At 35.4% G+C, this 27854-nt stretch overlaps 2 protein-coding genes and 1 pseudogene across 5 annotated transcripts in view; 2 read left to right on the top strand and 1 right to left on the bottom strand.

Moving 5' to 3' along the window:
- Window positions 1-3440: 3440 nt before the first annotated feature.
- Window positions 3441-4805, top strand: LOC132633064 (uncharacterized). Its single transcript, XM_060349265.1, has one exon. It carries the CDS (start codon window positions 3650-3652, stop codon window positions 4202-4204), a length of 555 nt encoding a protein of 184 aa, XP_060205248.1. The 5' UTR covers window positions 3441-3649; the 3' UTR covers window positions 4205-4805.
- Window positions 4806-5790: 985 nt separating this feature from the next.
- On the bottom strand, window positions 5791-17048 carry LOC132631490 (proline--tRNA ligase, cytoplasmic-like; annotated as a pseudogene).
- A 1834-nt stretch (window positions 17049-18882) lies between these two features.
- LOC132633061 (large ribosomal subunit protein uL3m-like) overlaps window positions 18883-27854 on the top strand; it is a 29421-nt gene continuing 20449 nt past the window's right edge. For 2 of the 4 annotated variants that reach the window (XM_060349262.1, XM_060349260.1), the window contains exons 1-2: window positions 18883-19041; window positions 20121-20191. The gene's annotated coding sequence lies outside the window, so the exon portion shown is untranslated. The remainder of the gene's footprint in view (window positions 19042-20120; window positions 20192-27854) is intronic. The other 2 variants (XM_060349256.1, XM_060349263.1) reach the window with 2 other exon arrangements.

Raw genomic sequence — 27854 nt, 5'->3', positions numbered from 1 at the left:
GTATAATCATCTTATAAGTAAATAAAACTGAAAATTTCACGCCAATTTCACGCGTAAATCGGACGTCCGAGCGCAAAGTTATGACCATCTAAAGTTTGACCACTTTACAACTAGCTTTTCTCCCTATATTTTTTAGAATTATATTTATATTCAAAATAAAGTTATGTCTTGATTAAAAAATAACACGCTTAAATTAAAACCTTAAAAAATAAAACACTTAAACCTTAAACAAAACTTACTTCGGGTACCTTTTCAACCCCTAAAACGACGATCCGAACGTTTACGTATCCTTGATGTATTGAGCCTACATTATAGTACGCAGAAAAAAATATCAGGTTCTATATAAAATATTGACGTTTCGGAGTCTTGACACACAACTATTCGTTAGTCAAAGTATGGAAAAAACACTAAGTGCTGCAAAGAAAAGATTTCTTAAAATAAGATGTTGTGATCTTTTTATGGAAAAAAAACACTAAGTGTTAAGTGTGTTATTTTTTAATGCCTAACTTTATTTCGAATATATTGCAAAAAAAAAAAAAAAAACGCGTAAATCGGACGTCCGAGCGCAAAAAATCGCGTATATTCGAAATAAAGTTACGCTTTAAAAAATAACACACTTAAATCTAAACCCTAAAAATAAAAAACTTTAAGCTAATGACAACAAGTCTTCAAACAAAAATGGACGTCTATGTATATAGAACACTTAAATCTAAAGTTTACAAACAAAACTTACTTCGGGCACCTTTTCAACCCCCAAAATGACGATCCGAACGTTTACGTATCCTTGATGTATTGAGACTACATTATTGTACGCAGAAAAAAATATCAGGTTCTATATAAAATATTGGCGTTTCGGAGTCTTGAACACGACTAATCATTGGTCAAAGTATGGAAAAAAACACTAAGTGTTCCAAAAAATAAAGTTGGCCAATTTTATTTTTTTTGGTACTGTATCTATAACGCAGTATTTTACTGCGTTATAGATTTTTTTTTTAACTGCTTCTATAACGCAGTAAAATACTGCACTAAAGCAGTTAACGGCTCCGTCTCCGTGAACTGCTTTAGCGCATTAAATTACTGCGCTAAAGGTACTTTTGTCACTTTTTTTTTTATTGGGGTATTTTGTTCCACATGGTTTTTTTTGGGTATTTTGGTTCCGGACTCCCATGCAAATAGGGTATAAACAATCTTTCATTATACATTTATATAAATTATTATTATTGAATCACCTCGACATCAAGAAAGCTTTTCCAATAGTGGCAATAGTGGTTCAAAAATTACTTTAGATCACACCTTTAAATTCCACACATAGCATTATTTCTTGCTTCTTGTTAAATTCTTTAGTTAAAATATCTGACGCCGACATCCATCAGATTCAAAATTTATGAATTATAAAAAATAAATAAAACAATAACCCGGCATGGGCTATTGAGGATATTAAGGCAAGATGTATGTTGGATCAGGAGGATTAGGGAACACAAGTTTTTGTTTGCAACAAAAATTCCAAAGTGAAGGACAATCCCCCACCATTGCTTATTCACATGGTGAACAGTGCTTGATTCTTGTTATTGCCGGGCCCTTGAGTTATACTATTGTCTAAGATCCAACCTCAAATAATGATGCATGCACACAAAACCTACTGTTGTTTCACAATCATCACCATGTTTACATTTTGAAAAGCATAGTTGTTTGTTGAAATCTTCCAAGAATTCACATTATTGGAAATAGTAGTAATCTCTGATTAATTTCAAAAGGGATATTAAGTCTAGCAAGAACTTAAGGAGCATCTTGTCTCAGGTTCAAATTTTAATGGAGATAAAAATATTAGGTGATTTTTCCTATTTGTCAAAATTTTAGTGGACAAAATTATCTGATATTTGTGCTGGTGAGAGGTATAAGGTATTTATGGAATTAATCGAGACGTCGCAGTTAATAAAGAAAAATCAAAGGAGCATCTATTTCGTTCCACTTCAGAGAAACTTCAAAATGTACTCCCTTTATTCCGGTTTAGGTGATTGCATTTTCTTTAATCCGTTCGAAAAAGAATGGTAGCATTCTAAATTAGAAAATATCTGAATTTAAACTTCTCATTTTATCCTTAATGAAAGGTTTTTATAAATACATAAATATTATGACATATCTAAGATCATAATCTTTAGATTTTTTTTAGAACTACATGCTCAGTTAAATTATTCCACATAAATGACACTGAGGGAGTAATTAGATCTCCCAAATCCTTATTTAAAAGTCTCTCTTCATTTCAAATTTTCAAAAGCAAACCAGTAAGAAAACAAAAATAATAAAGCTGAGTAGCTGACATATAGAACTGGTCTACAGTCCACCCTTGGATAGTGACAGATCAACTTAATCGTTTTGAGTATTATCTGAGTTTTATTAATAGTACTTAATACATTAGAAATTAATAAGAGCCGGCAAAACACTAATTTGCAAAGCTAAAATGAAGTCGGACCTCATTACCATTATTATCCAATGCCTATCCTGTTGTACTGTCTTAAAGGTCAAAAGCTTTTTTAATATTTGTAATTAATCAAATTATAATTAAGGTTGACTAATTAAGAGGTAATAGAAAAAGTCTTGCAACATGAAAACTTTGCATACATACTGTTGCTTGGATGTTACGGTTTCCCTTTGCAAGTACTGTAAAGGAAGAAGTGATTGAAACTTGAAAGTGATTAACCAAAAGCAGGGTAGGCCTAGGTGGGGTTGGGGGTGGGGGAGAGTGACCCCCGGACCAAAGACTATTCTAAACCGTGATTGATGGGCAATAAAATTCCAAGAATTTCTGACTTCTAACTCTTTTGGAAGAGTCCTAAATCCTGAATTCACATTTTGGCCAATTCTTGGATGGAACATGGGGCTCGAAGAGTGAATGGCCCCACAAAACAAATACATACCCCCATCTTTTTCTTTTATATAATCCACAGTATTCATTGCGTGTATCTCGACTAATTTCATGAATACTTAGGCCCTGTTTGTCCATAGAAACAAAAAAAAAAAATCACTTTTTTTGGAATTTTGGAGTTGGAGTTGTGTTTGGCCATAGTTTTTGAAATTGTAGTTTTTGGTGAAATGTAGTTGTGAAAAAGTGAAAAAAGGGAATTTTTTTGAAAAACAAGTTTTTTGAGTTTTTGGAATTTCGGAATACTACTTCAAGTTGTAATCGGAATTATTATGGCCAAACGCTGAAAAGTGAAAAAAAATTCCAGAATAAAATGAATAATTCTTATGGCCAAACGCCTACTTATTATCTTCTACCAAGACTTGAACATATGAGAAGAAATAACCTAGTATTTCTCCCTCCGCAGAAATTTTAATAAAGACTTTACGATTTTCAACCTGCTTCATTGACTACTAGGCAGCCGGGGCACACAATTTGTGCCTACCCTCTCTTTTTCTCTTAGTCACTCTCAAGTTTCAACTACCACCTAGTTAAGCAAAGGTACACACCGAATAAAAAGTGAAAGTCCAATATCTCAGCAACCAACATTCACTCATCTTTTAAGCCTTTTAAACTTTTATTCCCTACAATATAGTGTCTTCATATACAGCTTCATTATAAATATTTCTAGAACCCCTTCATTTTCCATTCAAGCACACACCTAAAATCAGAGCCAAACAAACAAAAGTCATGGACTGGTTTTCTTGGCTTTGCAAAACAGGGCTAGAGCCCTCTCTTGTTTATGAATATGGCCTAGCTTTTGCTCATAATGAGCTCGAACACGAAGATATCGTTTACTTCAACCACGAATTTCTTCAAAGCATAGGCATTTCCATTGGCAAACACAGGTTAGAAATTCTCAAACTTGCCAAGAAAGAAAGAGGAACCATTCCAAATTCCATGTCCAGATTTCTTCAAGTGATTAAACGAACAAAAAGGCGTTTATCGAATTATGTAAGGAACTGGGGACACAATGAAGAATTAGCTCTTGCTTTAGTACCAAAAAGAAATGGCAATTCCAGATGGAAAAATTCAATGGTGAAGAGGAACAAGAAGGTTGTTGCAGTTAAGCAGGATACGTTGTTGCTCACAAATGGGAGTCATAATTTCAGTTCAGATTCAAGAATGAATAGTTTCTCTAGTCCAATGGTTTATGATGGAAAAATGGCAACAGATTATTGGGGAGCGTATGCAGTTGAAGAGATCAGGTGGGATACTATGTTTCAGAATTTAAAACCAACTTAAATTTTCTTGCTTTCTTGATGTAATTTCAATAGTGAAAGATGGACAAAATTCCTTCAAATTTTAATCAGAGGTCTTGAGTTCGCGATTTGCCTCTCAACCTCTCAAGGTAGGGGTAAGATTTGCATAAACTCTATCCTCCCCAAAACCACTTGTGGAATTATGTTGTTGTTGTCGTCTCGAGTTAGAGATTTAGGTATGGAAAAGATTCTAATAGGAAATTGTTTCCTTTTCAATAGCCTTATACAACGCGAATTCGAAGTGGTAACGACTTTAATGAAGGTATCAGATTTCGGGTGAAAAACAAATAAAATCGTGAGAGAAGGATTTTGGGGTTCTTCCACCAAATCCTCTTTTAACTTTTTAGAATTTCTGTAATTTGGGGTTTGCTCAATTTTTTTTAACCTTAGTGGTGGGCACAAGGAGAAAGCCACCCATGAATGTATATAGTGTGTGTGAATGAGATTGTTTCCATGATGTTTACATCATTACATGTTCCCTTATCTTTTTTATTTGTGCAAAGATCCGAAGATAGTGATGTCGATGGGACATATCGTGTTATTTAATCTGTTATAGTACCATGTGCAGAACTCATTATAACATACTATACCTTCTTTTTCTTTTGTTTGCGGATAATTAAATGAAATTCATAAAAGCTATAATTGTGAATTTGTGTTGTTTTATAATTGTCACGACTCATGATGAAGATATTCTATAACTGGATTTTATTCCAAAGATGTGATTCTAGAGCCGGGAGTTCATACAAATTCATTGAATGTGTTAGCATACATTATTATCACTAAACTGTGGTTAGTTAATGTGTATTTTCACTATATTAAATCACTTAATCATGAAAAGTTAAATTGAATTGGTTGTGAGGATACTTGCAAATTACTGGGTAGCCTAATTTAGCACAAGTAACCATTAATTACATCTCGCGTACTTGCCAATGGAGTAACTCACTCACTCTTATGTTGATTTTAAAGTTGCTCCCATTCCTCAAAGCCCGACAAGGCGACAACAAAGTCAATCCCTCCTTAACGTGAGAAAAATTCATGAGAAGTTCAACTTCTAATTGCATAGCTTGGTTTTGTTTAGCTAATCTTCAGCCTTGACCGAGGATGGTTCTTTTTAGAATTAGCTTATAATCAGTATAGTAGAAGTATAGTTTGCCATAAACTACTAAACGCATCATTTGCACCCTTGTAATTGAATTATGATATCTAGTTGCCACTTCCAACCCGAAGGTTGTGGGTTCGAGTCACCAAAGGCAAAACAGGGGAGGGATATAAAAAAAATAATTTTAAAAAAAAAAGAATAAGAAGTTGACAAGCATTATGTACTCCACCTTTTAGAAACGATTACGTACTATCTCAAACGGGCGTATTTTTCTCAGACAATTAGATTGTTGCACCGTGTTTCCGCATAAGAAAATAAATTGTGACAAAAGTGTAGCTAAATGCTGGAAACTTTAACGACTGACCAAATTAGATTGGAACATCAGACAAGTCCTCTCAATTTCGAGCAAATCAAACGCTAAAGTTGCAGCAGCAGGAAAAGTATCCACAGCTTAAGAAACACCAAATCAATTCTAAATTGTTAAAATGTATTAATTGTCCAGTGTTTTACAGAAGTTAGAATTAAAATCTAGTATTAAGTAACTTCACCAGATATATATTCCTGGGAACTCAAACCAGTATCACTTCTTTAAGAATGTAGTTCCTTGTATAATCTATACTAAGTCTCAAAATAAACAAAAATAAGAAAAGTTGGTTTCCTGAAAATGGAACATCAACAGCTGCGCCCCAGTATGTCCACTTCTTAGCAGGTTTACCCAATGCGAAGCACAATGTACCTACAGTAGAAGAAAATGACATATTAGATGAAGACAATAACGCTAAGCCCTCAGAAACAATAAATAAACACGGACAATGCTACATGTGTGCATTTGTACAACTAATCTATGCTTCATCGCATTTGATGTGTGTTTGATGTATTACTCAAACAAATCTGCAAGGAAATAGCACCTTCAGGCAGCTCAGGCTGGTCAAATGGAGAGCAAAGAGTCTTTCCCGCACCCATCTCTCCTTTTGTGCACGCCTTGACATCTTTCTCAACATCCTACCAGAAAACAATTATGTGAAACTAATGCGAACGTGAAATCAAAAACCAAGCTGACAACTAAATGCATCAAATCATAAACCAGAGATAGGAAATTGTATCAGGGATCACATGAACTGTGCAAATTCATTTATTATTGCAGAGAGAAATTACTGATGATTAAACACGCTACTGGCTGAAAAAGAGGATGCATCTTTATGGGGTACCCAAGTTAGAATTTTCTATTTCGAGGTACAAACAGCTAATATAAAGAGGACACTATCTTTCCATATTTCAGAAAGTGACAGCGTAATTTGTCTACAGGACAAAGCAGAAATTAGAAATTTGTGTTTCGTTAAATTCTTCTACATAAATAAAGAGTTCTTGAAGATTGTTGAGGTGTGACCCTAGTTCATCAGAATTTAATGGGCAATCACTTCTCCTAAGACAAGAATTTGAAGGGTGTTTCACTAAATTCTTTTAGATAAATAAAGAGTTCTTGAAGATTGTTGAGGTGTGACCCCAGTTCATCAGAATTTAATGGGCGATCACTTCTCCTAAGACAAGAATTTGAAGGGTGTTTCACTAAATTCTTTTACATAAATAAAGAGTTCTCCAAGATTGTTGAGGTGTGACCCCAATTCATCAGAATTTAATGGGCGATCACTTGTCCTAAGACAAGAATTTGAAGGTTGTTTCACTTATCTAAAGAAAAGAATATGTGACCGTTTGTAGAATACTGCGCACTATGCATGAAAAACATTCAATTCAAGGAAAAGCTAGTGATCAAATCAAACCTATAAAGCCTTAGTTCAAATATTGTCATGTATCACGAATCCCTAGACGAGATCAGTTGACTACCTAGAAATTAATTCACTAACGAGTCATGATGACAACCCATACACATCCTGATAAAACAAGCCAATCTGCAACATTTCAATAACAACTGACGAGTCATGATGACGACCCATAAACATCCTGATAATCCATGACACTTCAGTTTTCCAGTCAATAAATGAAAATAAAAGATTCAACTCAGATACAACCATTTTGAAGTTAGACAGGAAACATACCTTCTCATCACACCATGGAGCCAAGACCAATTTCTTTTGGTCCAGTGCCACTGTAAATTCATCCCAGGTTCTTACAATCTGAACGCAAGCATCTCTCTTTTGCTTGGCAACGTCAAAGAAATTTTGTTGGATAGTGGCAAGCACATTTTTTTACCTTGTTCGGCGATATTAGCCATGGGAATATCTGTTTTGGCTCCGTTGTCACATCGAACAGCTCGTACCTGGGAGGTATATCAGAACTTTTAATCAAACATTGGTAAACATATACACGTGTATTTTGGCTACCACGCAAACAGTTTAGGTCCATAGAGCAAATTTTACTGAGTCCATTTTAACTTTCAATAATTCATAAACAACTGACAACTGGAAAGAAAAGACAGAAAGTAGAGCATAAAGTAGTCTTGACTAATGTTTAAATGGCAGGCTGTAGAAATATAAATCTCAACATACTTTATGCACCAATGATGTACCAATATAGAAGGCAGGTTTTGCACAAGGGTGAAAATGTACCAATGTAGAAGGCAGGTTTTGCAAGTATTGGAACGGTTAAATTCTAAACTGATCTTATAGCTGACCTGACCCAAATTATGACACCAGCTCCAAGGTTACATATATTATATATACACGAAAGTAGCTTCTTTGCTAGTGATGACACTAACCGCTAATATCCTGAAGTAATAGTTCATATCAGTACTGAGAATGTCCCATAATTCACTCATGTAATTCTACTTTTTATTTACCGATTGACCATTCCCTTTTCCTTTTGGGACAATCGAACAAACAATTTTAATTTCAGAGAAAACTACAATCTGATCCATTTTTAATTTCAATATAACTCTCACTAATTTAAACCCAGAAAATAAAAGAGTAAAAAATGTGATTTACCCACGTTCTCCCATTTGAAACTGAACCATACACATTTTCAGTTTTTCTTATTTGTACCAAGTTCAAATAAGACTTAAAATTTATGTCAATTCAAATTATCTTTAATTTTGGAGCAACAAATATTGAGGTCAACAGACAATATGATTCATCTTTATCTCCTAGTCCTTCCAAAGGCCTAAGCTGTTAACAACTGGTTTGAAGAAATAAATGTAAAAGCTCATAAACAGCCCAATTACAAATAATCAATGAAGAGAAGAAAACTAGACTAGGCCCCATCAGTAATCACCTGAGCAGCTGTAGACTTCCAACTTCCCAATGATACTCTCTCTCAGTCCTCACCCTCTACCCCCCAAGAGGTACCAAAAAAAAGAAGCAATATGTCATGTTCTTCAAGTTCCTTGCTTTGGCATCAGTATCACAAAGCTAAGTTGTCTGTCCTAGAGGCCTCCTAGCTCTGTGTTGGTCTACTTATCAAATATAGTTGTTCCCACGAAACTCTCTATATGCAAAAATAATTCAAAAATGACGAGACTAATTTGGCATCATACATGACACAGCAAATTCAACACAGGAAAAATGCTGAACTGTAAAATTCACTTTAAAACTATCACACAGAGTTATAACATTTCTATCTACATCCAAAGCACTCTAAATACGCACTATGCCACGGTACTTAAATGAAGCTCGATGAGAGGTTAAACGAAGCTCGATGAGAGGTTCAGTTTTTGTTTTAAACAACTTTAGTGGCCGATATACATAGTCCAAGATATAACCATATACCTCTGCATCTGCCTCCTCCTTTGTTGCAAAAGCAGTGTGTCCTTCTTGCCAGAGGAATTCACGACTCCTAAATAAGGAACATAAGCAAAACATTAACATAACATCTCGAAGCCTCAAAGCTGGGATTAAGACGTAGTTTTTGTTGTATAAGCTGCAAGATTCGCTTGCAGTGGAAACACTTGAACATGCCCACAAAGGACAGGTAAACGGCTTTAAGACAAAAAATAAACTTAAAAGAGCACCTGATGAAGGGGGTAGGGTTGCTAAACTCCCATCAAACAACATTGCACCACTGGTTGAGTCTCAAGGGCAAGTCACGATGGCCCCTTATCCACTTAGAGAAATAAGGATACATTACTGTTTCACTAGTCGGTCGGATCGCAATGGGTACTTCCAAATCAGACTCGCCAGATTTTGTAACCCAAGCAACCTGAAGAATGACATAAACCCATATGGGCACAGTTAATAATAAGTCTATAACACAATCTACTTCCCATACTTGGTACCTGAAGTGCCTTGAGCACAGTTAATATTAAAATTTATGGAATACATCACATAAGGATGACACCAACTTAATACCATAAAATGATATTTACTTGATACCACAACGAATTTATTACTATTAAAGTTAAACCCAAGACTAAAGAATATCCAAAAGAAATTCTGGCTTCTCAAAATCCTACATCACCCAAATTCTCTCTTCCTTTTTTCTTATAACCAAGAAAACCCTCAGAGGCAGTGGAGCACAGTTCGGAACTTAATGTACGGGTCCCTCTACCCTTCTCCACTTAAATACCGACTTTTGTCTGTGGTAGGATTCAAACCCGTGACGTACGCCCACTAGCTCAAAGCCTACATCGCCCAAATTCATGATGACTTTCTGAACTTTATGATGCCTTAGAATGAATTTTAAAGAAGACAAATGGCAAAGCCCTTGCCACTATTAAGTACTATCTTCAATTATAGCCAGCATGAGTAACAGGAGCAAAACATTCTAATTATAATATTTTTGAAAGATTCCAGGAAACTTCATCAATAAAGATATATAGGCAGGGAAGTGAGGAAAACAGTGGACTAAACATTTATATAGAAGACATTGTACATGCTTCACGGTCTAAAAGAAGATAAACTCTACAACAATTGACTTAAGAAAGTGCCAGGTCTCACCTCAGGAGCAAATCCCTCTATGTGGTCCTTTTCCTTTTGAAGAACACCAGGGGACACAAACAGTAGAAAGTAGGAGTTCTTTATCTTCATTTTCTTAATTTCAGGATCGAAAAATCCCTGAACATACAGAGCTAACAATCCATCGTAAAAGGCCTCAAATAATTTGCAGTAGGAGAAAAGGAGAATCATTTCATGGTCAAGCTTACTTGCAATATCTCCCAGATAGACATTGCCCATGGCCATAGAATATAACAGCCAGAGATGTCGTAGTACTCGATCATTTCACCACTAACGACAACCTATATGGATTGGTCAATTATAACAGATTGTAAGTTAAAATTTCATATATGATGAGAAGGAACTCACACATACAAATAAAATAGAAGACATTAAGTATCCATACAGAGAGCAGAATTATTGGGGAGGAAGGAACTAGTATTGCATTTAAGAGGACTTTAGTTGGATAGAAATTTGTACTTGTTATGTGTAAGGAGTAAACAACTTCAACAAAAATCTCTGCCTTCTAAAACATTGGAGAAGGAAAAAATGAGAACATTTTCACAAGCAGAAGAAAATTGGGAGATATGTGAAATTGGACAAGAAATTATAGGGGAAAAGGACAGAATAATGACAAAGAAAAAGATGGAAGTTTGGTTACACGAAATCCCCCTTTTTGTAAGAGAAACCAAGACCTGTATCTTTCTTGACTTCTTTCTTTTTTCCCTCTGAAGATAGACACAAAAATGATGTATTACACAAACCTACATAGCTAGAGCAGCAAGTCTTCTTAAAGAGATATATGTAACACAAAAAATTTCTTTTTGGATCTTTACTAGACATACTAGCAAGCTTCCAAATTAAGGATGCACCTTACCAATAGCCAAGATATCAGCTTCATAAATAAAAGTTCAACGATCAACCCGTGAAAAATAAAATTATCAGATATTTCTCTTCTCTTATTTATTTGATCAGCACCCCAAGAAGATAGCCACCCTTCCCCCCTCTTTTTTTATTTTAAAGGGATAAATTAAAATTTTCACATCAAAAGTTGATGTTTCCCATCATTTTAGTTCTTCTAATTTAAAAAGTCATTATATGAATCAAAGATACAGCATTTTGATATGCACAAAGATACAGCTAATAGAATCGGTATACCACATCCATTATCTCAATATTAGTAAGAACATAAATTGTTGTGTCAACTACAACAGCGCTTAAGACTATAACGGGTACTGTAAGCTTTTAATGTTTCAGCAACTTAAACTCTACAATGAGGCACATAGCATGTTTTTAAGAGATAATGAAAGTACGTACATTTAAAAAGAAACAGATAAATGTCAAGCGCACGTGCGGCACTTGACAACTCGCTCACGTTCTTGCACAACTTGCTCACGATCTTGCTATGCCAAGTCAGCCTAGCTTACTACACTCAAGATCGCTAAGGGAATAGTAATTGAGAAAGACAAGAGAAATTTGCTAGAAGGAAGCTTTTTGTTATAGAAGACTTAATTGATTTTGCTTGATGGTTTACAAATGAATGACCCTCCTATTTATACTATTCACCTAGGGACTAGTATGTAAATAATAATTATTATACAAGTCCCTACATATTTACAAATAAGCCTCTATTCTAGAAATCTCTACACAACTAGATTATTCTAAGGACTTTCCATGCAATTCCATAAGGTTCTAAGGTCTTCCATGAGAAATCTCCATATTTCTCTAGAACCTTCTCACATAAGCTAGCCTCCTCTCTATGTAAGCATCCACATAAGCTTCCTACATGGCAAAAATAGTTCCACGTGGCGCCTAGGTGGCATGATGATGTGGCGGGTCATCACACTCTCCCCCACCCGATGTTGCAACGACCGCGGCGTAATGCTGCTGTATAAACTCTCGAATCTTGTCTTTAAATTGCCACAAGTCTTCGTACCGCCCCCATGCGGCCTCCTCCGGTGATTTTCCCTTCGAATATATGAGGAACATGGCAGTGTCCTTTTGCCCTTGTTTCCGCCTGGCCTAGTAGTCAATGATAGCCTCAATCTCACTATCGTGTGAGGTGGTGACAGTAATCGGTGCATGACTTGATCCTTTTCCGGTTCATGCTCCAACTCAATCTTGTGATCCTGCTAACGCCTAAGAGGCAAGCTCTTAGGTAGCTCTTCGGAAATACCATCTTTGTTTTCTTCGAGCAAATTATCTATCCAAGGCGGCGGTGTCTCTTGGGTACCATTATCTTCCTTCAAACTTGTAATGGTTGCCATGAATGTTGGCTCCTCTTTCTTGAGCCCATGCGACATAGTCACTGTAGGCACCATGCAAGCGCCTTCTCGCTCCATGACCAAGAGACGTTGGAGGTAGGGATCGATCATCGCGTGGCAATGTCTAAAGAATTCTTGCCCCAAAACAATGTCAAAGATATCCATAGTAGTGGCGGTAAAATTTGTCGTACCTTTCCAATCGCCCAATTTGACACTAACGCCATTAGCTACACCACGAGCATTTTCTGGCTTAGCATTCACGATCTTAACGAGGGCGTTAATTGGAGTGAGCTTCAACTCTAGTCTCTTCGCTGCGGCCTCGGTCACAAAATTATAAGTCGACTCAGTGTCTACCAGTGCACGAACGGGCTTGTTATTGATGGTGAGATCCACGTACTAGTGTTTATTATCATTGGTTTGACTATCTTGCTTCGCGACAGCGCCACATAGTCTAATCGTTCCCAACTGTGTGATTCTCGTACTCTGTGTTTGCGTCTGCTCGTGACTTGCACGTACCATAGCGCTAATGCTCTTCAGGTCAGGGCAATTTTTGAAGCTGTGCGGCCCTCCACATAAGTAGCATCCCTTCTTCTCGTTCTGCGCCTTCTTTTCAGCATAGCCCTGACGACCACCTGACTTCTTGCTGTCGAACTTATTTGCATTTTGAGTCTTGGAGTATTGTTGTTGCGACCCCTTGCTCTCGCCACGGTCCTCCCTATCTTTGGCATCGCTACCCCTTGACTCATTGCCTTGGCCTTTGCCGTGCTTGTCATGCCTGAAGTCCATCAAAGACTCGGCCTCCACTATGGCTTGGTCAATGTCTGCGATTTGACGGCGTTGCAACTCCTGCTTAGCCCAATTTTGCAACCCGTCTATAAAGTGAAACAACAAGTCATCGCTAGTGAGGTTGGGAATTTAAAGCATAAGGGTGGTGAACTCCTTGACATAGTCGCGGATGCTCCCTGTCTGCTTCAACTCTCTAAGTTTGCGCTTTGCCTCGTACAAGACATTATTTGGGTAGAACTGTCGCTTGAACTCATTCTTGAACTGATCCCACGTGTTGATTGTGCATAGACCTCTGTCAATATCAGCGACCTTTCTTCTCCACCATAGCATGGCAGTCTCTGTTAGGTACAACACAGCGGTATCGATCTTGGCCTCATCGTCCCTTACTTTGCCATGCTTGAAATAATTCTCCAAGTGCTAAAGAAAGTTCTCTACCTCTTGTGCATCACGAACCCCTTTGAACACTGGTGGCTTAGGAGCCTCGATCTTAGCCTCCCTCATCACGACAACATTGTTGGCTACCTCGGTCACGCCAACATTGACCTGCTCTTCGAATGCCACTATCTTTGCCTTCATGGCATCGATAGTACTCAACGCCTCCATGAGTTTGCACTCTAAGGCAGTAATGGTTTGCTTTACCTCAATCTCAACCTGCATACGCCCCTCCAAGTCACTTTGGATGCTTTCAATTTCTTCAAGAGTATGCCCCTCAAAAATGCTAACAGTGCCCTCCACCTTGCCCAAACGTTGGCCAAATATGTCGATGGCGTTCATCCCCACGTTAACCTTTATAACCCACTCTTTACCGAGCGAGACGTCCTCGGACAGGACCTCTACGTCATCCTCGCTCGCCTCAGTGGTAGATGATTCTTGGGATGTAAGCTCTTCATTTGGCACAACTTCTGGCGGCACCTCCTGGCTCTTGTTGGCGACATTCCTCTTTTTGTTATGACCTTTCTTGCCAGCAGCATCCTCGATGACGTTGGCTTGGGTTTTAGCAGCGTTGATTTCTCTGTCGTTTGCCATTCCCTCAGTCGTAACCTTCGCTCTGATACCACGTTGTCACGTCCTTAGTCTTCAACTAAGCGCACGTGCGGCACTTGACAACTCGCTCACGTTCTTGCACAACTTGCTCACGATCTTGCTATGCCAAGTCAGCCTAGCTTACTACACTCAAGATCGCTAAGGGAATAGTAATTGAGAAAGACAAGAGAAATTTGCTAGAAGGAAGCTTTTTGTTATAGAAGACTTAATTGATTTTGCTTGATGGTTTACAAATGAATGACCCTCCTATTTATACTATTCACCTAGGGACTAGTATGTAAATAATAATTATTATACAAGTCCCTACATATTTACAAATAAGCCTCTATTCTAGAAATCTCTACACAACTAGATTATTCTAAGGACTTTTCGTGCAATTCCATAAGGTCCTAAGGTCTTCCGTGAGAAATCTTCATATTTCTCTAGAACCTTTTCTCACATAAGCTAGCCTCCTCTCCATGTAAGCATCGATATAAGCTTCCTACGTGGCAAAAATAATTTCACGTGGCGCCTAGGTGGCATGATGATGTGGTGGGTGACCACATAAAGCTCCCAAAAAGTCTTAAAATTACAAGACCAGAACTAAATACAAATTAGAAGAATAAAAGAATTTGGATTTAGGAAAGAGAGAATGCGAGGCGTTAGACTAACCTTGGCTGAAAATAAACGTTGGAGTGCAAAGGGATGTGGGGCGGGCTTGGAATATTGGAATGAATATAGCTCTTTTCTTTATGTGGGGAGACCGAGATTTGTGTAAATAAAAAATTAACCTTACATGCACTGACAGTACATACGATGGCTGTCCAATTAAAGGAGCATTTTGGTGCGAAAGTAGCCGATGGATCCAGGGTGGGCATGGTACAGTATTTGAAATTTCGGTATGGTAATTTTAATTTTTGGTTTCTAAAAATACTATAACATTATCATACTATATTAATTCGGTATGGTTCGGTATTTTAAAGTTCGGTTTCGATATTTTACGGCACAGTAAATTGGTATCATAGTTTATCCGACTTCGACTTATAGATACTCATATCACAGAGAATTATGACTTCCGCTACTTAAGAAATGTCTCAATTATTATGTACTAAACACCTTACACATGTAAAAATATTCAAAAAAAAATATAAGCAATCCCCTTCGTAAATCAATTAAAAAAAAACATTTAAATCAAGATAGAGTAGTCAAAGTTCCAACGTTTAAACAATTAGTTTTCTAATAATACTAGTTTATATATTTGTTAGTATTATAATACTAAGATATATGTAGTTATATACTTCGGTATGGTATTCGGTATTTCGGTATTTTTCTTTATGAATACCGAATACCAAACTTTTAAAAAATACATACCAAATTCCATAATACCGAAATCGCGATATAAAAAATTTCAGTTTCGATATGATAATCGGTATCTAACATACCATGCCCACCCCTAGATCGAACCGGAGCTAGTTCAGTTAATAGTTATTGGCTCATTTGCACTTTTGTCCTATTTTATGCTGTTCTTTAATTTTTGGCCTCATAACAAATAATTTTTTTATGGGGCATAAGTTTATATTTTTACATTATAATATCTCACAGGTTATGTCCGGCGCCCTTAAAAGGCATAAGTTTGATTTTAAAGGGTAAATATTAAAGATCAGCCCATTTAAAGGGAAAAATTAAAGACCAACCCGTTTGAAGGTCAAACCGTGCAATTTCTTCATATATTGTCTTCGCCTTCTAAATTAAAATTTTACGAAATTAATGCGGATGCCCATGCAACTAAAAAACAATTACCCGAAAATATTCTTTTATAAAAACAGTACACTTCATACCTATTCAGAAAAAAAAAAATTATTACTTTGTCTTCCGAGTTTACAATTCTTGTATTGTACTTATATCGGAGTAGTAGAGAATAGGGTGATTCAATTATTCTTACTGTTGTATGCGTTCCCGGCATATTGTTATGTGAATACTATAACCTGAAAGTGTACAACATACAAAAATATGTGATTTTAAATTTGTAGAAGAGTATACCCTGTAATTACTTTTTCCTCCATCGGAGTAATTATGTAAAAGTCCTGACAATATTTTATTTTTCAATTTTGTTACACTGAAAATTTGAGTTTACGATAATCCTACTAAGTAATACTCTGTTTGTTTTATTTGATACTAATTTCATATTAGTTCATTTAAAAAAATGACATATTACTTCATCTTTTTAATAAGAAGCTTTTATGGCGACAAAAATATTGCAACTTATTTAATATCACAAGGTTTAAAAACCTTAAGGTCACACAAATGCCATTTTCAGGATCATAATTTTTTTTTAAAAAAGGATTATATCAAATTCCAAGCCAAATTAAACAACAGCAAATATTTTTTATATATGTATAAAACTTGAAAAATTTACTTGTCATAGGTATCTCTAAGAGGTATTTATTAATAATAACTACTATTTAACTTATTTATATTTTGTAGTTACAGTGATTTTCTAATTTACATATCGTAGCTTATACCAAATACATAGAGTTATTTCACTGTATCAAGCTTCTTCCTCACCTCTCTCTCTCTCTTCTCCCTCCCCTTTCCTGTCTCTTTAGCCCCATACTCATCTTTATCATCCTTTCTCTCCACCGAAACCCTAGCCCTAAAATCAGAAAACCCTAATCTCCACTCTCTCCTTTCTACCTCAATATTCACTATGGCTAAGAAGTAAAAAAGCAGAGCTTCCGAATCCACACAACAAGTTGAAGAACCACAAGACATTAAACAAGAATTGGATGTTGAACAAGAAGAATACGAAAATGATGTCGTATAAAAGAAACAACACATGAAAAATGCGAAGAAGAACCAAACCCCGAAGATGAGAACTGTAGAGCGGCGATGATGAGATTCGCCATCGTCGAGTCACCGGCGAGCAAATCTTTGAGGGATTGGATCTGAGGCTTATCTTCGTTTTAGAGGAGTGGAGACAATCTCACATTGAGAAAATACACCTGCTCGTCATTCTCCTTCTTGTATCTTAGATCTGAGCGTATTCTTCATTTTTTGAGTGTAAATATAAGTTAAATGTATTTGGCTGATTATATATTGGAAAAACTAGATGTATTTTATTGTATGTGTTGTTTGAATGATCTATATACATATGTTTGTATATAATTTTTTCGAGTAAATACAGTGTATCTGAAATTTTATATCTGAATTTTTTTTGTTTGTATAAAAATTTACCGTCATTGTTTGATACACCCGGATACACTCCATAGCAGTGAAATACTAGCAGGCGACAACTCAAATACATTAAACCTTTGCGACGTCCGGCGGCGATCTTGCTGATCAAAGCTCGAATACATTCAAATACAGCCAAAAGAAAAGGATACATTAATATATAAATAAACAGGAATACACAGATCCTTCGTGCATTCAAATAAACTGGAATACAATCATTCAGAATACACATGTATTCAAAGGAATTAAGGTTGCATGTATTCAAATACATTCAAATACGCGCGACATCAAATAAGGTTGGATACAACTGAACAATGTATTTAAATATACTCAAATACGGTGAATTGCCCTAAACTAGCAACGAAATGTAAATACATAAAATATAGTTACGAGTTGTTAAAAACTCTTACCCTCTGTTTGGATGGTTGTTTCCCACAGTTCATTAATGTACAGTATGGTATGGTACAGTATGGTGTTGTATTGTATTGTACTGTATTAATGAACACAATGTTTGGATAGACTGTATCGTTTGTTGTGGTTTAATAATATTTGTATTGTTTGGTTTAACTGTATGGTACTGTATAATAACTTGTAAGTTTACAAAAATACCCTTAACTCTTAATTAGAAATTAGACAATATATATTAATAAAATTCAGATAAAGAATAAAATAGGAACTTTAAAAAATAAGTAGGTAGTGAGCGAGGGTGGTTGTGGGATGAGGGCAGGGGTAGTGGGTGGTAGGGTGGGGGTGAGTGGTTGTGGGGGTGCGGTTGGGTGGTGGTAAGGGGTAGTAGGTGGTGAAGGGGTGGGTGGTGTGAGGTAGGTGGTTGTGGGATGAGGATGGGGGTAGTGGGTGGTAGGGTGGGGTGAGTGGTTGTGGTGTGAGGTGGGTGATTGTGGGATAAGGGTAAGGGTGGGTAGTAGGGTGGGGGCGGGGGTGGGGGTAAGTGGCGTGGGTGGGGTGGGGGTGAGTGGTAGGGTGGGGGTGAGTGGTAGGGTGTGAGTGGGATGGATGGTGGAGAGTGGAGCAGGGGTGGGGTGGGGGGTGAGTGGTAGGGTGAGGGTGGGGTGAGGTGGATGGTGGAGGGCGGGGTATAGTGAAAAAATGAAATACGTAACCACGGAAAAACCACCAAATCCGTGGTTACAAAAATTGGGACTTTTCATAGTTATATAACTATGAGATGAACTACGAGTTTACAACACCATACCACATAATTTTAAGAACAATGGAAACAAACATAGTTTCATATAAAACCATACATTAATGAACGGAAACCACCATCCAAACAGGGGTTAAAAGGTAGTGGTTTGCGTAAGTTGTCCATAAAACTTTGTGCTGGCTAATTTACGCCAAACAAATTGAAATGGAGTAGTACTAATATTGACATACATTTGCTAGTTAGGGAGTTGGGCTCAGTCATTCAGACCAACAACCCTTCGGGCCTTCCTAAACCGGTCACATACAGCCCAAACTCCAAAGGCCTTTCAGACTTCACGCTCTTCGCTCTTCAGTTGTCGTCGCCGACCAGGTAAGCCTAGGTTCATACCTCTTTTTTTGTTTTTGGTTTGTTGCTGCAACCTCGGTTATGTGACTTACTGCTTCATCTGTTTTATAGCTCCTGAGCTGTTTTCTTCACGTCTTAAAGAAAACTGCTTTGAAATTGCATTAGAATAGATAAATTTTGTAGAAGAGTATACCCTGTAATTACTTTTTCCTCCATCTGAGTAATTACGTAAAAGTCCTGACAATATTTTATTTTTCAATTTTTTTACACTGGAAATTTGAGTTTAGGATAATCCTACTAAGTAATACTCTGTTTGTTTCACTTTATTTGATACTAATTTCATATTAGTCCATTTAAAAAAATGACATATTACTTCATCTTTTTTATAAGAAGCTTTTCTGGCGACAAAAATATTGCAACTTATTTAATATCACAAGGTTTAAAAACCTTCAGGTCACACAAATGCCATTTTCACGATCATAATTATTTTTACAAAAGGATTATATCAAATTCCAAGCCAAATTAAACAACGGCAAAAAAAGTGTTAAATTATGTAATCTACAACTATTTTCTAATTTATGTAATCTACAATTGTTTTCTAATTTACAGAATCTACCATATATACCCCATAAATGAGTAAAGGAGAAAAATCTTTAGATATGGTAATTTTCCTATAAATAAGGTAATTAAATTTGAAAGGTTATATTTTTTTTCCTAAATTTAAGTAATTTGTCCTTACAACTACCTATCAATAAGGAAGCATTATCATCAAACCCTAGAAAAACTCCATTAACAGATGGTAGAATTTGCTCATACACTCCATCTTCTATAAGGTATACTCTAATACTGTGTATGACATATATATACACTATATAGAAGGTATTATTATGTTATATATTGTTTATAATATACAAACTAAAATATAGTAATTCCTACTACTATACCCACAAATATTTTATTATCATCTTTTTAATTACACTTACCAATTTGAATATACCATATACATGGTACTATTATATTATATACTATATATAATATAAAACTTAAATATACTAATTCTTACTATGTATATAAAATCAAAGCTTGAAAAATTGTATTTCCAGGAGCTTGAGGAAATGAATATGGAAGGGAGAGGACATGAAATTGAAAATTATAGCACCTTTTGATTGATAAGGTAAGCTTTTAGGTGAGAGAATTACATTTTATTGTGTATTTAATTAGAGAGATATATTAGGGATATGACAGATTGTATATAACATAATGAAAAGTAAAAATATTAGAATAAATTGTATTAATGTAATTTTTTTAAAGCTACTATAACTTTTGAAAAATCCTTTTTCAAATCTTGTATTTGTGTGACTTTCCCTACTAACATACATTTAGGGCCCGTTTGGCTTAGCTTAAAAAAAGCAGTTTATAAGCTGAAAATAACTTATAAGCTAAAAAAAAAGTAAAACTTACACAAATAGCTACCTTTTAATAGCTTCTAACTAGTTATAGCTACAAGTTGAAGATTTACAATTCGTAGCTGCTTTTGGTTGTATTTCAGTTGTATCTTACATTTTTTGAAATACAGTGAAATATAACGAAATACAGCGAAATACAGAGAAATACAAAACATGTTAGAGTAAATTTAGGCTCTATTTTTGGAACATATTTTTTTTAACAAATTTCTGAGAGAAAATGTTACATCCCGTACTTTTATATGATGGATTTATCATCAGTGAATCGATATGAGTTCGAGGAAAAGATGATGTTTGAAGTTATAAGTAGTTATTCTATGTTTAACAAGTGTGACTTTATTTCTTGTAACAATAGATATTATATTTTTCTTTTCCTCATAAGACAAAAATATAAATATATCTCTTTCCCCTTTTGACAAGTTTTAGTACGAAAATTTATGCTCTTGATATAAATTTGAAAAATCAGAATTTGGTAAAAATTATACAAGAGTCAATAAGTAGTCATGGGTATTATTTTATCACTGAGTCAAAATTTTTAATTTACTTATCTCTTCAACGTTGGATATATATATGCACTGGAGTATTTCTGCAAAAAGTAATTTGGTTAGTACTTTAGGACACATGCCAAACTTTTTAATAAAATTCATTCATCCTAATGATTATGTTCCACCACCTCATACAAAGTTATCCGACTATATGTCAACATTATCTTTAAAATAAACAAATGTCTCTTCTATCAATTGCTTTTCATCATGAATGTCATATGGTACGTGACTAACTTTTCCTATAAGCCTACTGGATAAATTCCTTCAAATAGTAAGAAGTATGATTTTGAGTGGAATACGGTCTAAGCTATAATACCTCGTATTTTTGGACTAGTAAATTGGACAGTCCAACATGAGCGATTTATCCGAGCCCGGAGGATTTAGTCTTATTCAAGTATGAGAATCAAGAGATCAATGTGAAAAAGGAATGAAGTCCCGAAATTATTTAAGACTCGAAAATAAATGACGGTGATTGGAAATAATATTTTGCGTGTACAAAAAGGGGCTATGGACTACTGCTATGTCACATGATCACGACAATGAATATGGAGTGTATTAAAAATGATTACACTTTTAAATAAATTGAGATCAAAAAATTAATTGAGATCACTGAATAGCTATTAATGGACATAGTCCACGTGTCTTATTTAAATTGGGCCGCAAGCTTGCAAAGCATATACATACACGTTATGCCTTTGTGTCAAATAGTTGATGACTATTAAAAGAGTGAGGCCAGCCAAGTACACGTGTAAAGATAGTCATATTGCATGAAATTTTAATTCATTGTTGGCATTATTGCATAACGGAGGAGGCTATACATTATCCTTTCTAGTTTTAGGTTCTTTATCACCTTTAACTTGAAGGAAAACGTTCCAGCCTATTCATTCAAATTATAGAATAGTTCTTTCATTTTTGAAAATTGATTCATGACCTTGGAGTTCTCTTGGAGCAAAAGAAAAGTTGGGAAAGAAAGAAGCCTCTCGGCCAAGGTGGTTCTAGCCGAGCAATGGAGGATTGAGGGGGAGAAATCATGCCTCAAAGTGTTGAAATTATTCAAGTGATTAGCAAGGTTAAGAAGCTGAGTTTATGGAGGTAAGATTTAATCCTTTTTACATGTTTTAGAGGTGATTTGGACTTGTTATAAATTGGTAGATATGAATTGAATACATGGAATTATGTATGTTGATGTTGAAGTGTTGTTGAGCCGTGTAAGGGGGGCGGTTGTAGTTGGAATTGATGAATTAATTTTAAGTAGTATTTTGGTTGTTATCATGAATTATGTAATGGGAGTGGAGGAATTAAATGGTTAAAGTTGAGGTTGAATTTGTTTTGTGGGCTGTTGTAGAATTTGTGGTGCTATTAACATAGTTTTCTTGCATATGAATGAATGACGTTGTTGTCGTGTGTGGGCTGGTATAAATCACGAATTTGGATGAAAAGATTGTATGAAATAACGTATAAGAATCGTATGTGGTTTGCTTGGTGTGTTCGTAGGTGTTCGCAAGATTTTCGAGCATCTTTTTACGTTGTTAGTTAGGAGCTGTTTTAAGTATGTTGTTGTTCTTGTTGAGATGAAAGATCAAGTATAGTTAAAATTATACATTATGGTGTTATGTTGGTTGGGCTGTTAGAAGATCATCTGATGAAAACGTTAAGACTATGGATCATTACGGATAACTTGAATATGTAGTAGTCGTATGTGGATTGTTATCGGGTGTTGTGAATGTGGGCTAGTTGGAATATTGTGCTGGCTGTCTGGGTGTTTCCGAGTCTTGTCTTGAATAGCCTCGATATAGTACATGAACGTGTGGGTATTGATGTTGGCTTAGTTGTTATGAGGTTGATTTGAATATAAGGGAAACATCATCTAATTTTCTAGAAAAGAGTTACTAACGTTAGGATACGTTTTGAATCTTCCCGTAACTCAACCATAATTCTTGACGTCTTAATATAGGTTGAGATATTATTGGGCAGCGTATACGTGTTGTGTGGCGAATAAACGCTAAAGGTATGTAAAGTTGTCCCTTCTTTCTTTTGGCATGTCCTAGACTTAAGTGATGAATGATATGAACCTTGGGGTAACTCTATTCATAAGTTCCGAATGTGATTCATGATTCTTATTCACTTCTTGATGTTAGAATTCTCATGTGATTAAGCCTCCCTATGCAGTTTTCTGTACGTTGGATAGTAGTCGGTATATATCCGTTCCTATTCTTAGGAACTCTATGATAACTAATGCTCGGACTTCTATAAGATGTTTCATACTTTATTGACATATGACTATGATTCCTAAGGCTCTTTGATATACTTTATGATGACATTCGAAGGACGTTTGATATGGTATCGAGTGACATTCAAAAGGTATTTGATACGACTATTGTCTTGATTTTCAAATAGTATGTCGTGTTGACTATTCTATTGAGTCTTTGAAAATGTTTTAAAATTGCATATAGTTTCTCACTACTCTGCTCGTGCATGCCTCAATATGTCTTTCACTGAGTCCCGGGCCAGGACATGTTTTTGTGCACAGATCCACTGCATTATTCACCGAGTCCCTCACTAGAGGGCCGGGACACGTTATATATATGTATATGATGATATGATGACATGATGATATGATGATGGCGGCCAGGATGACACATGATGATCTTATTCACCGAGTCCCTCACTAGAGGGCCAGGACACGTTATATATATACATGATGATGATATGATTTTATTTACCGAGTCCCTCACTAGAGGGCCGGGACACGTTATACATATGCATATGAACAGGACGATTCTCTAATGGTGACATTAAGTTTCATAACGAGTTAAGTCTGATATTGACACCATGATTTATGATTCAAAGGTAAGCCTTGTGGTTTTCTGGTTATTGTACTGGTTTTATGTACTCCTTGTTATACCCCATTTTAACCCGGGTTAAAGTAGAGTACAACATATTGGAGATTCCTAAATTGCTGTGTTTTAAGGAGTCGCCACCTAATTAATTTAACGGTGAATTAGGACACCTAGATGTTAACTAAGGTAAAGTTAAAACTAAACCTCCGTTAATGGTCTGCTTAACCGATGTGATTCTAGGTAAGGGCTCTATATTATTCTAAAGGGAAGGAGTTAGGCATCCTTTAGAATCCGCTAACTACGGTTGTCCGGCCAAACTTAGGTTAATTAATTAGGGCTAAAGATACAAATATAATATTTAAAATTCAAGAAAATAGCTTGTAAATATTGCTAAAGTTTTAAAGAAAAAATATAAGAACGTTGCTTAAGATAAGAGTTAGAGAAAATATAATAATTTGCGTAAAGAAAATTTTAAATGCCATTTCGAATAAAACTTATAAAAATTGCTAAAGCTTTAAATAATAATGCTATTTAAAAATAAGACTTGCATAGAATATATAAGTAGAAAACAAAACGCGAGTTTGTGCAGTGTTTTAATAAATATTTGAAACAACTCAAAGGGTGAGATATTAATGATTCTTTTTACGATTTAAGAGCATAAGCAAAAATACAAAATAGCTAATGTGAATTTTAAATGAAACTTATATTGTATCAATATGGTGATATAGAAATGCCAAGACTTATTTTTCTTTAAATATGATGGAAAAAGGGTTTCCTTTCTTTAACTTTATTAATCATGCTTAGCTAAAATGATGTGTGATTGATTCCAAATTTGAAGAGTTATTTATAAAATATGCTTGAATTCATTTTTGGCATATCCACCACATTTCCAATTTTAAGATAATAAAGAAACAAAAGGAGTCCTTTAATTTAAAACATGTGCTCGTGCTATTTGAAAAGTTAATTATTCTAATGAAAATAAATATTATAAATACTATGAAAAATTTAACAAAAGAGAAGAAATCTTAGGTAATTAACTATTGATTTTCCTTAAGTTAACTACCATTATCCCAAAAAACTAAACCCACTAATTTAGTAGAATTCCTCTAAGTCGAGAAACAAAAGAAAACAAAATAAAGAGTTAGTTGCATTATACAAATTAAATGCATAAAATGAAATAAAGGAGCAAAAGGTATTAAAATGGGCCCAGCCCACTTTAGGGCTGCTGATTGGGCTACTGGTGGCAGTGGCCTCAGCCCACGTTTTTTTTTTAAAATGCTGCATTCAAGGGGACTGCTGTTGGGCTTTGGACCAATAACAATTTTATATATGGATTGCTGCGGATGGCTGAGGGAAGATGACCCGAGGAGATTATGTTGGGCTTTCAGCCCAACACCGAATGCGGAAGGGGACGAATCTCTTGGACTCGTATGGGAGGTTCATGCAAAAAAGAAAGATAAGAAAGAGATTAGTATACGATCAATGAATTATATTAAACGTATGAAATATAAACTCAAACGAACTGGCAGATTGTGTATATTTTATGTATACTCTATGTATACCTTATGTTATTGGATCAAGTATTTCAGATCATGATGGAGATAAAAAAGAATCGAAACGCCAGATTTGTTCACGTTTAAACTGGAAAAAGCAGTGACGAAAAAAATACAGAAAGGTCCTCAACTACGTTATTACTATTTTTGAAAATAACAATCGATTATTAAAACATTTAACCAGAAACAGGAGAAGGTGATTTGTTTTGAAACCAAAATCAGTTGTTCTCTTCAAGAGTGGACAACACAGAGAGGACAAACAATAATGGTTGAACACATTAACATCTCCACAATTCAATCTGACCAAGAAAAGCATTTAAAGATTCTTATCATTCATAACTCCACTTGGATTCAATCGAACAGAAGTAAAGAGAAGGGTAATACACAAAGGGAAAACAGGCCGCACGCATGATGTGCCAAATTTATACTTGTTTGTTAATACTTAAGGGGTTCCTAGGCAATTCAGCATCTAGTTTAAACTCAACAACACAAGCAGTAGGATCTAAGTTAGGCAAACACTTAATGTTAGCATATTTCACTTATTCAGAGCTTCAACACTTATTTTAATCTCAATGGAAACACCAACGCAATATTAAAGGAGCAGCACATGATTTTAAAGAAAATTTCAATAGTTTATGCGACCACAAATATTCATTTGATGTCTGATTGGTCCCTTTGATGTGAATGAATATGGTATCGAAAACTATCTTATTCCTATTTTTTCAAATAAAAAAAAAACAATAAAATGAAGATATGTAATTCCATCCTTCTTCAGGTAAAACGAACATTCTAGATGAAGTCAATAACCATAGAAGAAAGCATGCTGAACCATCCAGAGAGCAGTCAAGAGAAAAACTAGAAAATCCCCATAATTCGAACAGAAAGCTGTTTTCATAAATGTTATACACCAACTGGTTGAATATGTAAGACAGTCAAGCATCGAAATCAAATCATTTCGGGTTTTAAACAAAAGTTGAGGAAAGCACATAATGAACTGAAGATACAACTAAAGTTACAACAGACAGGTAATATCTGAAACTGCAAATGGTTTAGAAATATCATGACAGGCATGTAATGGATAGAAATTCTCTACATATTTCAACCAACTTGTCAATAAATTATGGACTAAATCACGTTAGAGTTGCCTCATATGCTAATAACTTGACTAGCTGGGATTACAACTATAGCGACAGGTGACAGACCAATGCTTAACTTAAACCATCATACATTTAGTCAAAGTAGCAAACTGCCTAAACCAAATTGAAATAATTGAACCTATAAGCAATCAGCAATGTCTGGTCGGTCTCATACTTAAATCATTCGTCCAATTGTCCAAACATGAAACCAAACAAGTTCTAAGAAAAAAATAGGATGAAGCATGAATAGACTTAAAACTATAACAGGCATACTAGAAGTATAAGACAAATTAAACACTAATCAGAAACATTCGACACGTCTTAAACTGAACTAAAATAGAACATAGGTGAACTAATAACAAACAACCAGATGAAATAACAAACTACGTCATATAAGCATTTGAGCACATCCTAACGACAGTTGAACTAAACGGCTGATTAAGCATGGAAAACAGACTCACACCAGAACTGGAAGATAAAAAGAAAATGAAGTTACTGACCTTGGCCTGCAGCAAACATCATTCTAAAAAAAAAATAGCAAGCCAGCCATATATAATTTATATTAGCATGAACTTATTTAACTATGCCAATAGATGAATGTACTGGTATCAATATTCAGCTAGACCAGCTCATGGTTAACTGAACTGAGGGGAAAATCATACTAGCTATGAAGGACAACTAACAGCAAAGTAGCTTCATATAGATACAAATGACTCAGGTTACTACTAATCAACTATTTTAGAGGTACAAGTGACCATTAGGCACGACCCAGGACAAATATTGCTACATAAGATCTAATCAATAAGCTAATAACTGATCAAAATTACCCATATTGGCAGATGCTAAGCTAAATTAACTTAAATTAAACCATAATGATCACTTAATAATCGCTAACTAACCTGCAGATACTTAAAAATTTCATACGAAATTAAACAAAAACTTCTAATACTAAACTCACTAATATGCTAAACTAACAATTAATCCAACCTTAACAATCGTCAACATACATAAACATACTAAGACACTATAAATTCAGCGAAGGAAACTTTTTACCTTCTTCGGGTGCAGCGAAGTGAGGCTTCGAGTCTTCGAACTACCTCGAAACAACACAACACTCCGAACTCTCGATACTCAGACTCGGAACAATAAAAAAAACGAAAAAGGATCAGAACGACTTCGATTAAAACGTACGAAACTTAATAGATTTTCAACGAGGTTTGAAGGAACTGGTAGGACTCGATTTTTAGGGTATTTTTTCTGACTGAAATCTTTGGTTTTTAGGGGGAGGGGGTTTTTTTGC

Source organism: Lycium barbarum, chromosome 3, assembly GCF_019175385.1.
Source record: "Lycium barbarum isolate Lr01 chromosome 3, ASM1917538v2, whole genome shotgun sequence".
Classification (NCBI taxonomy): domain Eukaryota; kingdom Viridiplantae; phylum Streptophyta; class Magnoliopsida; order Solanales; family Solanaceae; genus Lycium; species Lycium barbarum.
The sequence above is the reverse complement of the archived record's forward strand: the minus strand, read 5'-3'. Positions and strand labels throughout refer to the sequence as shown.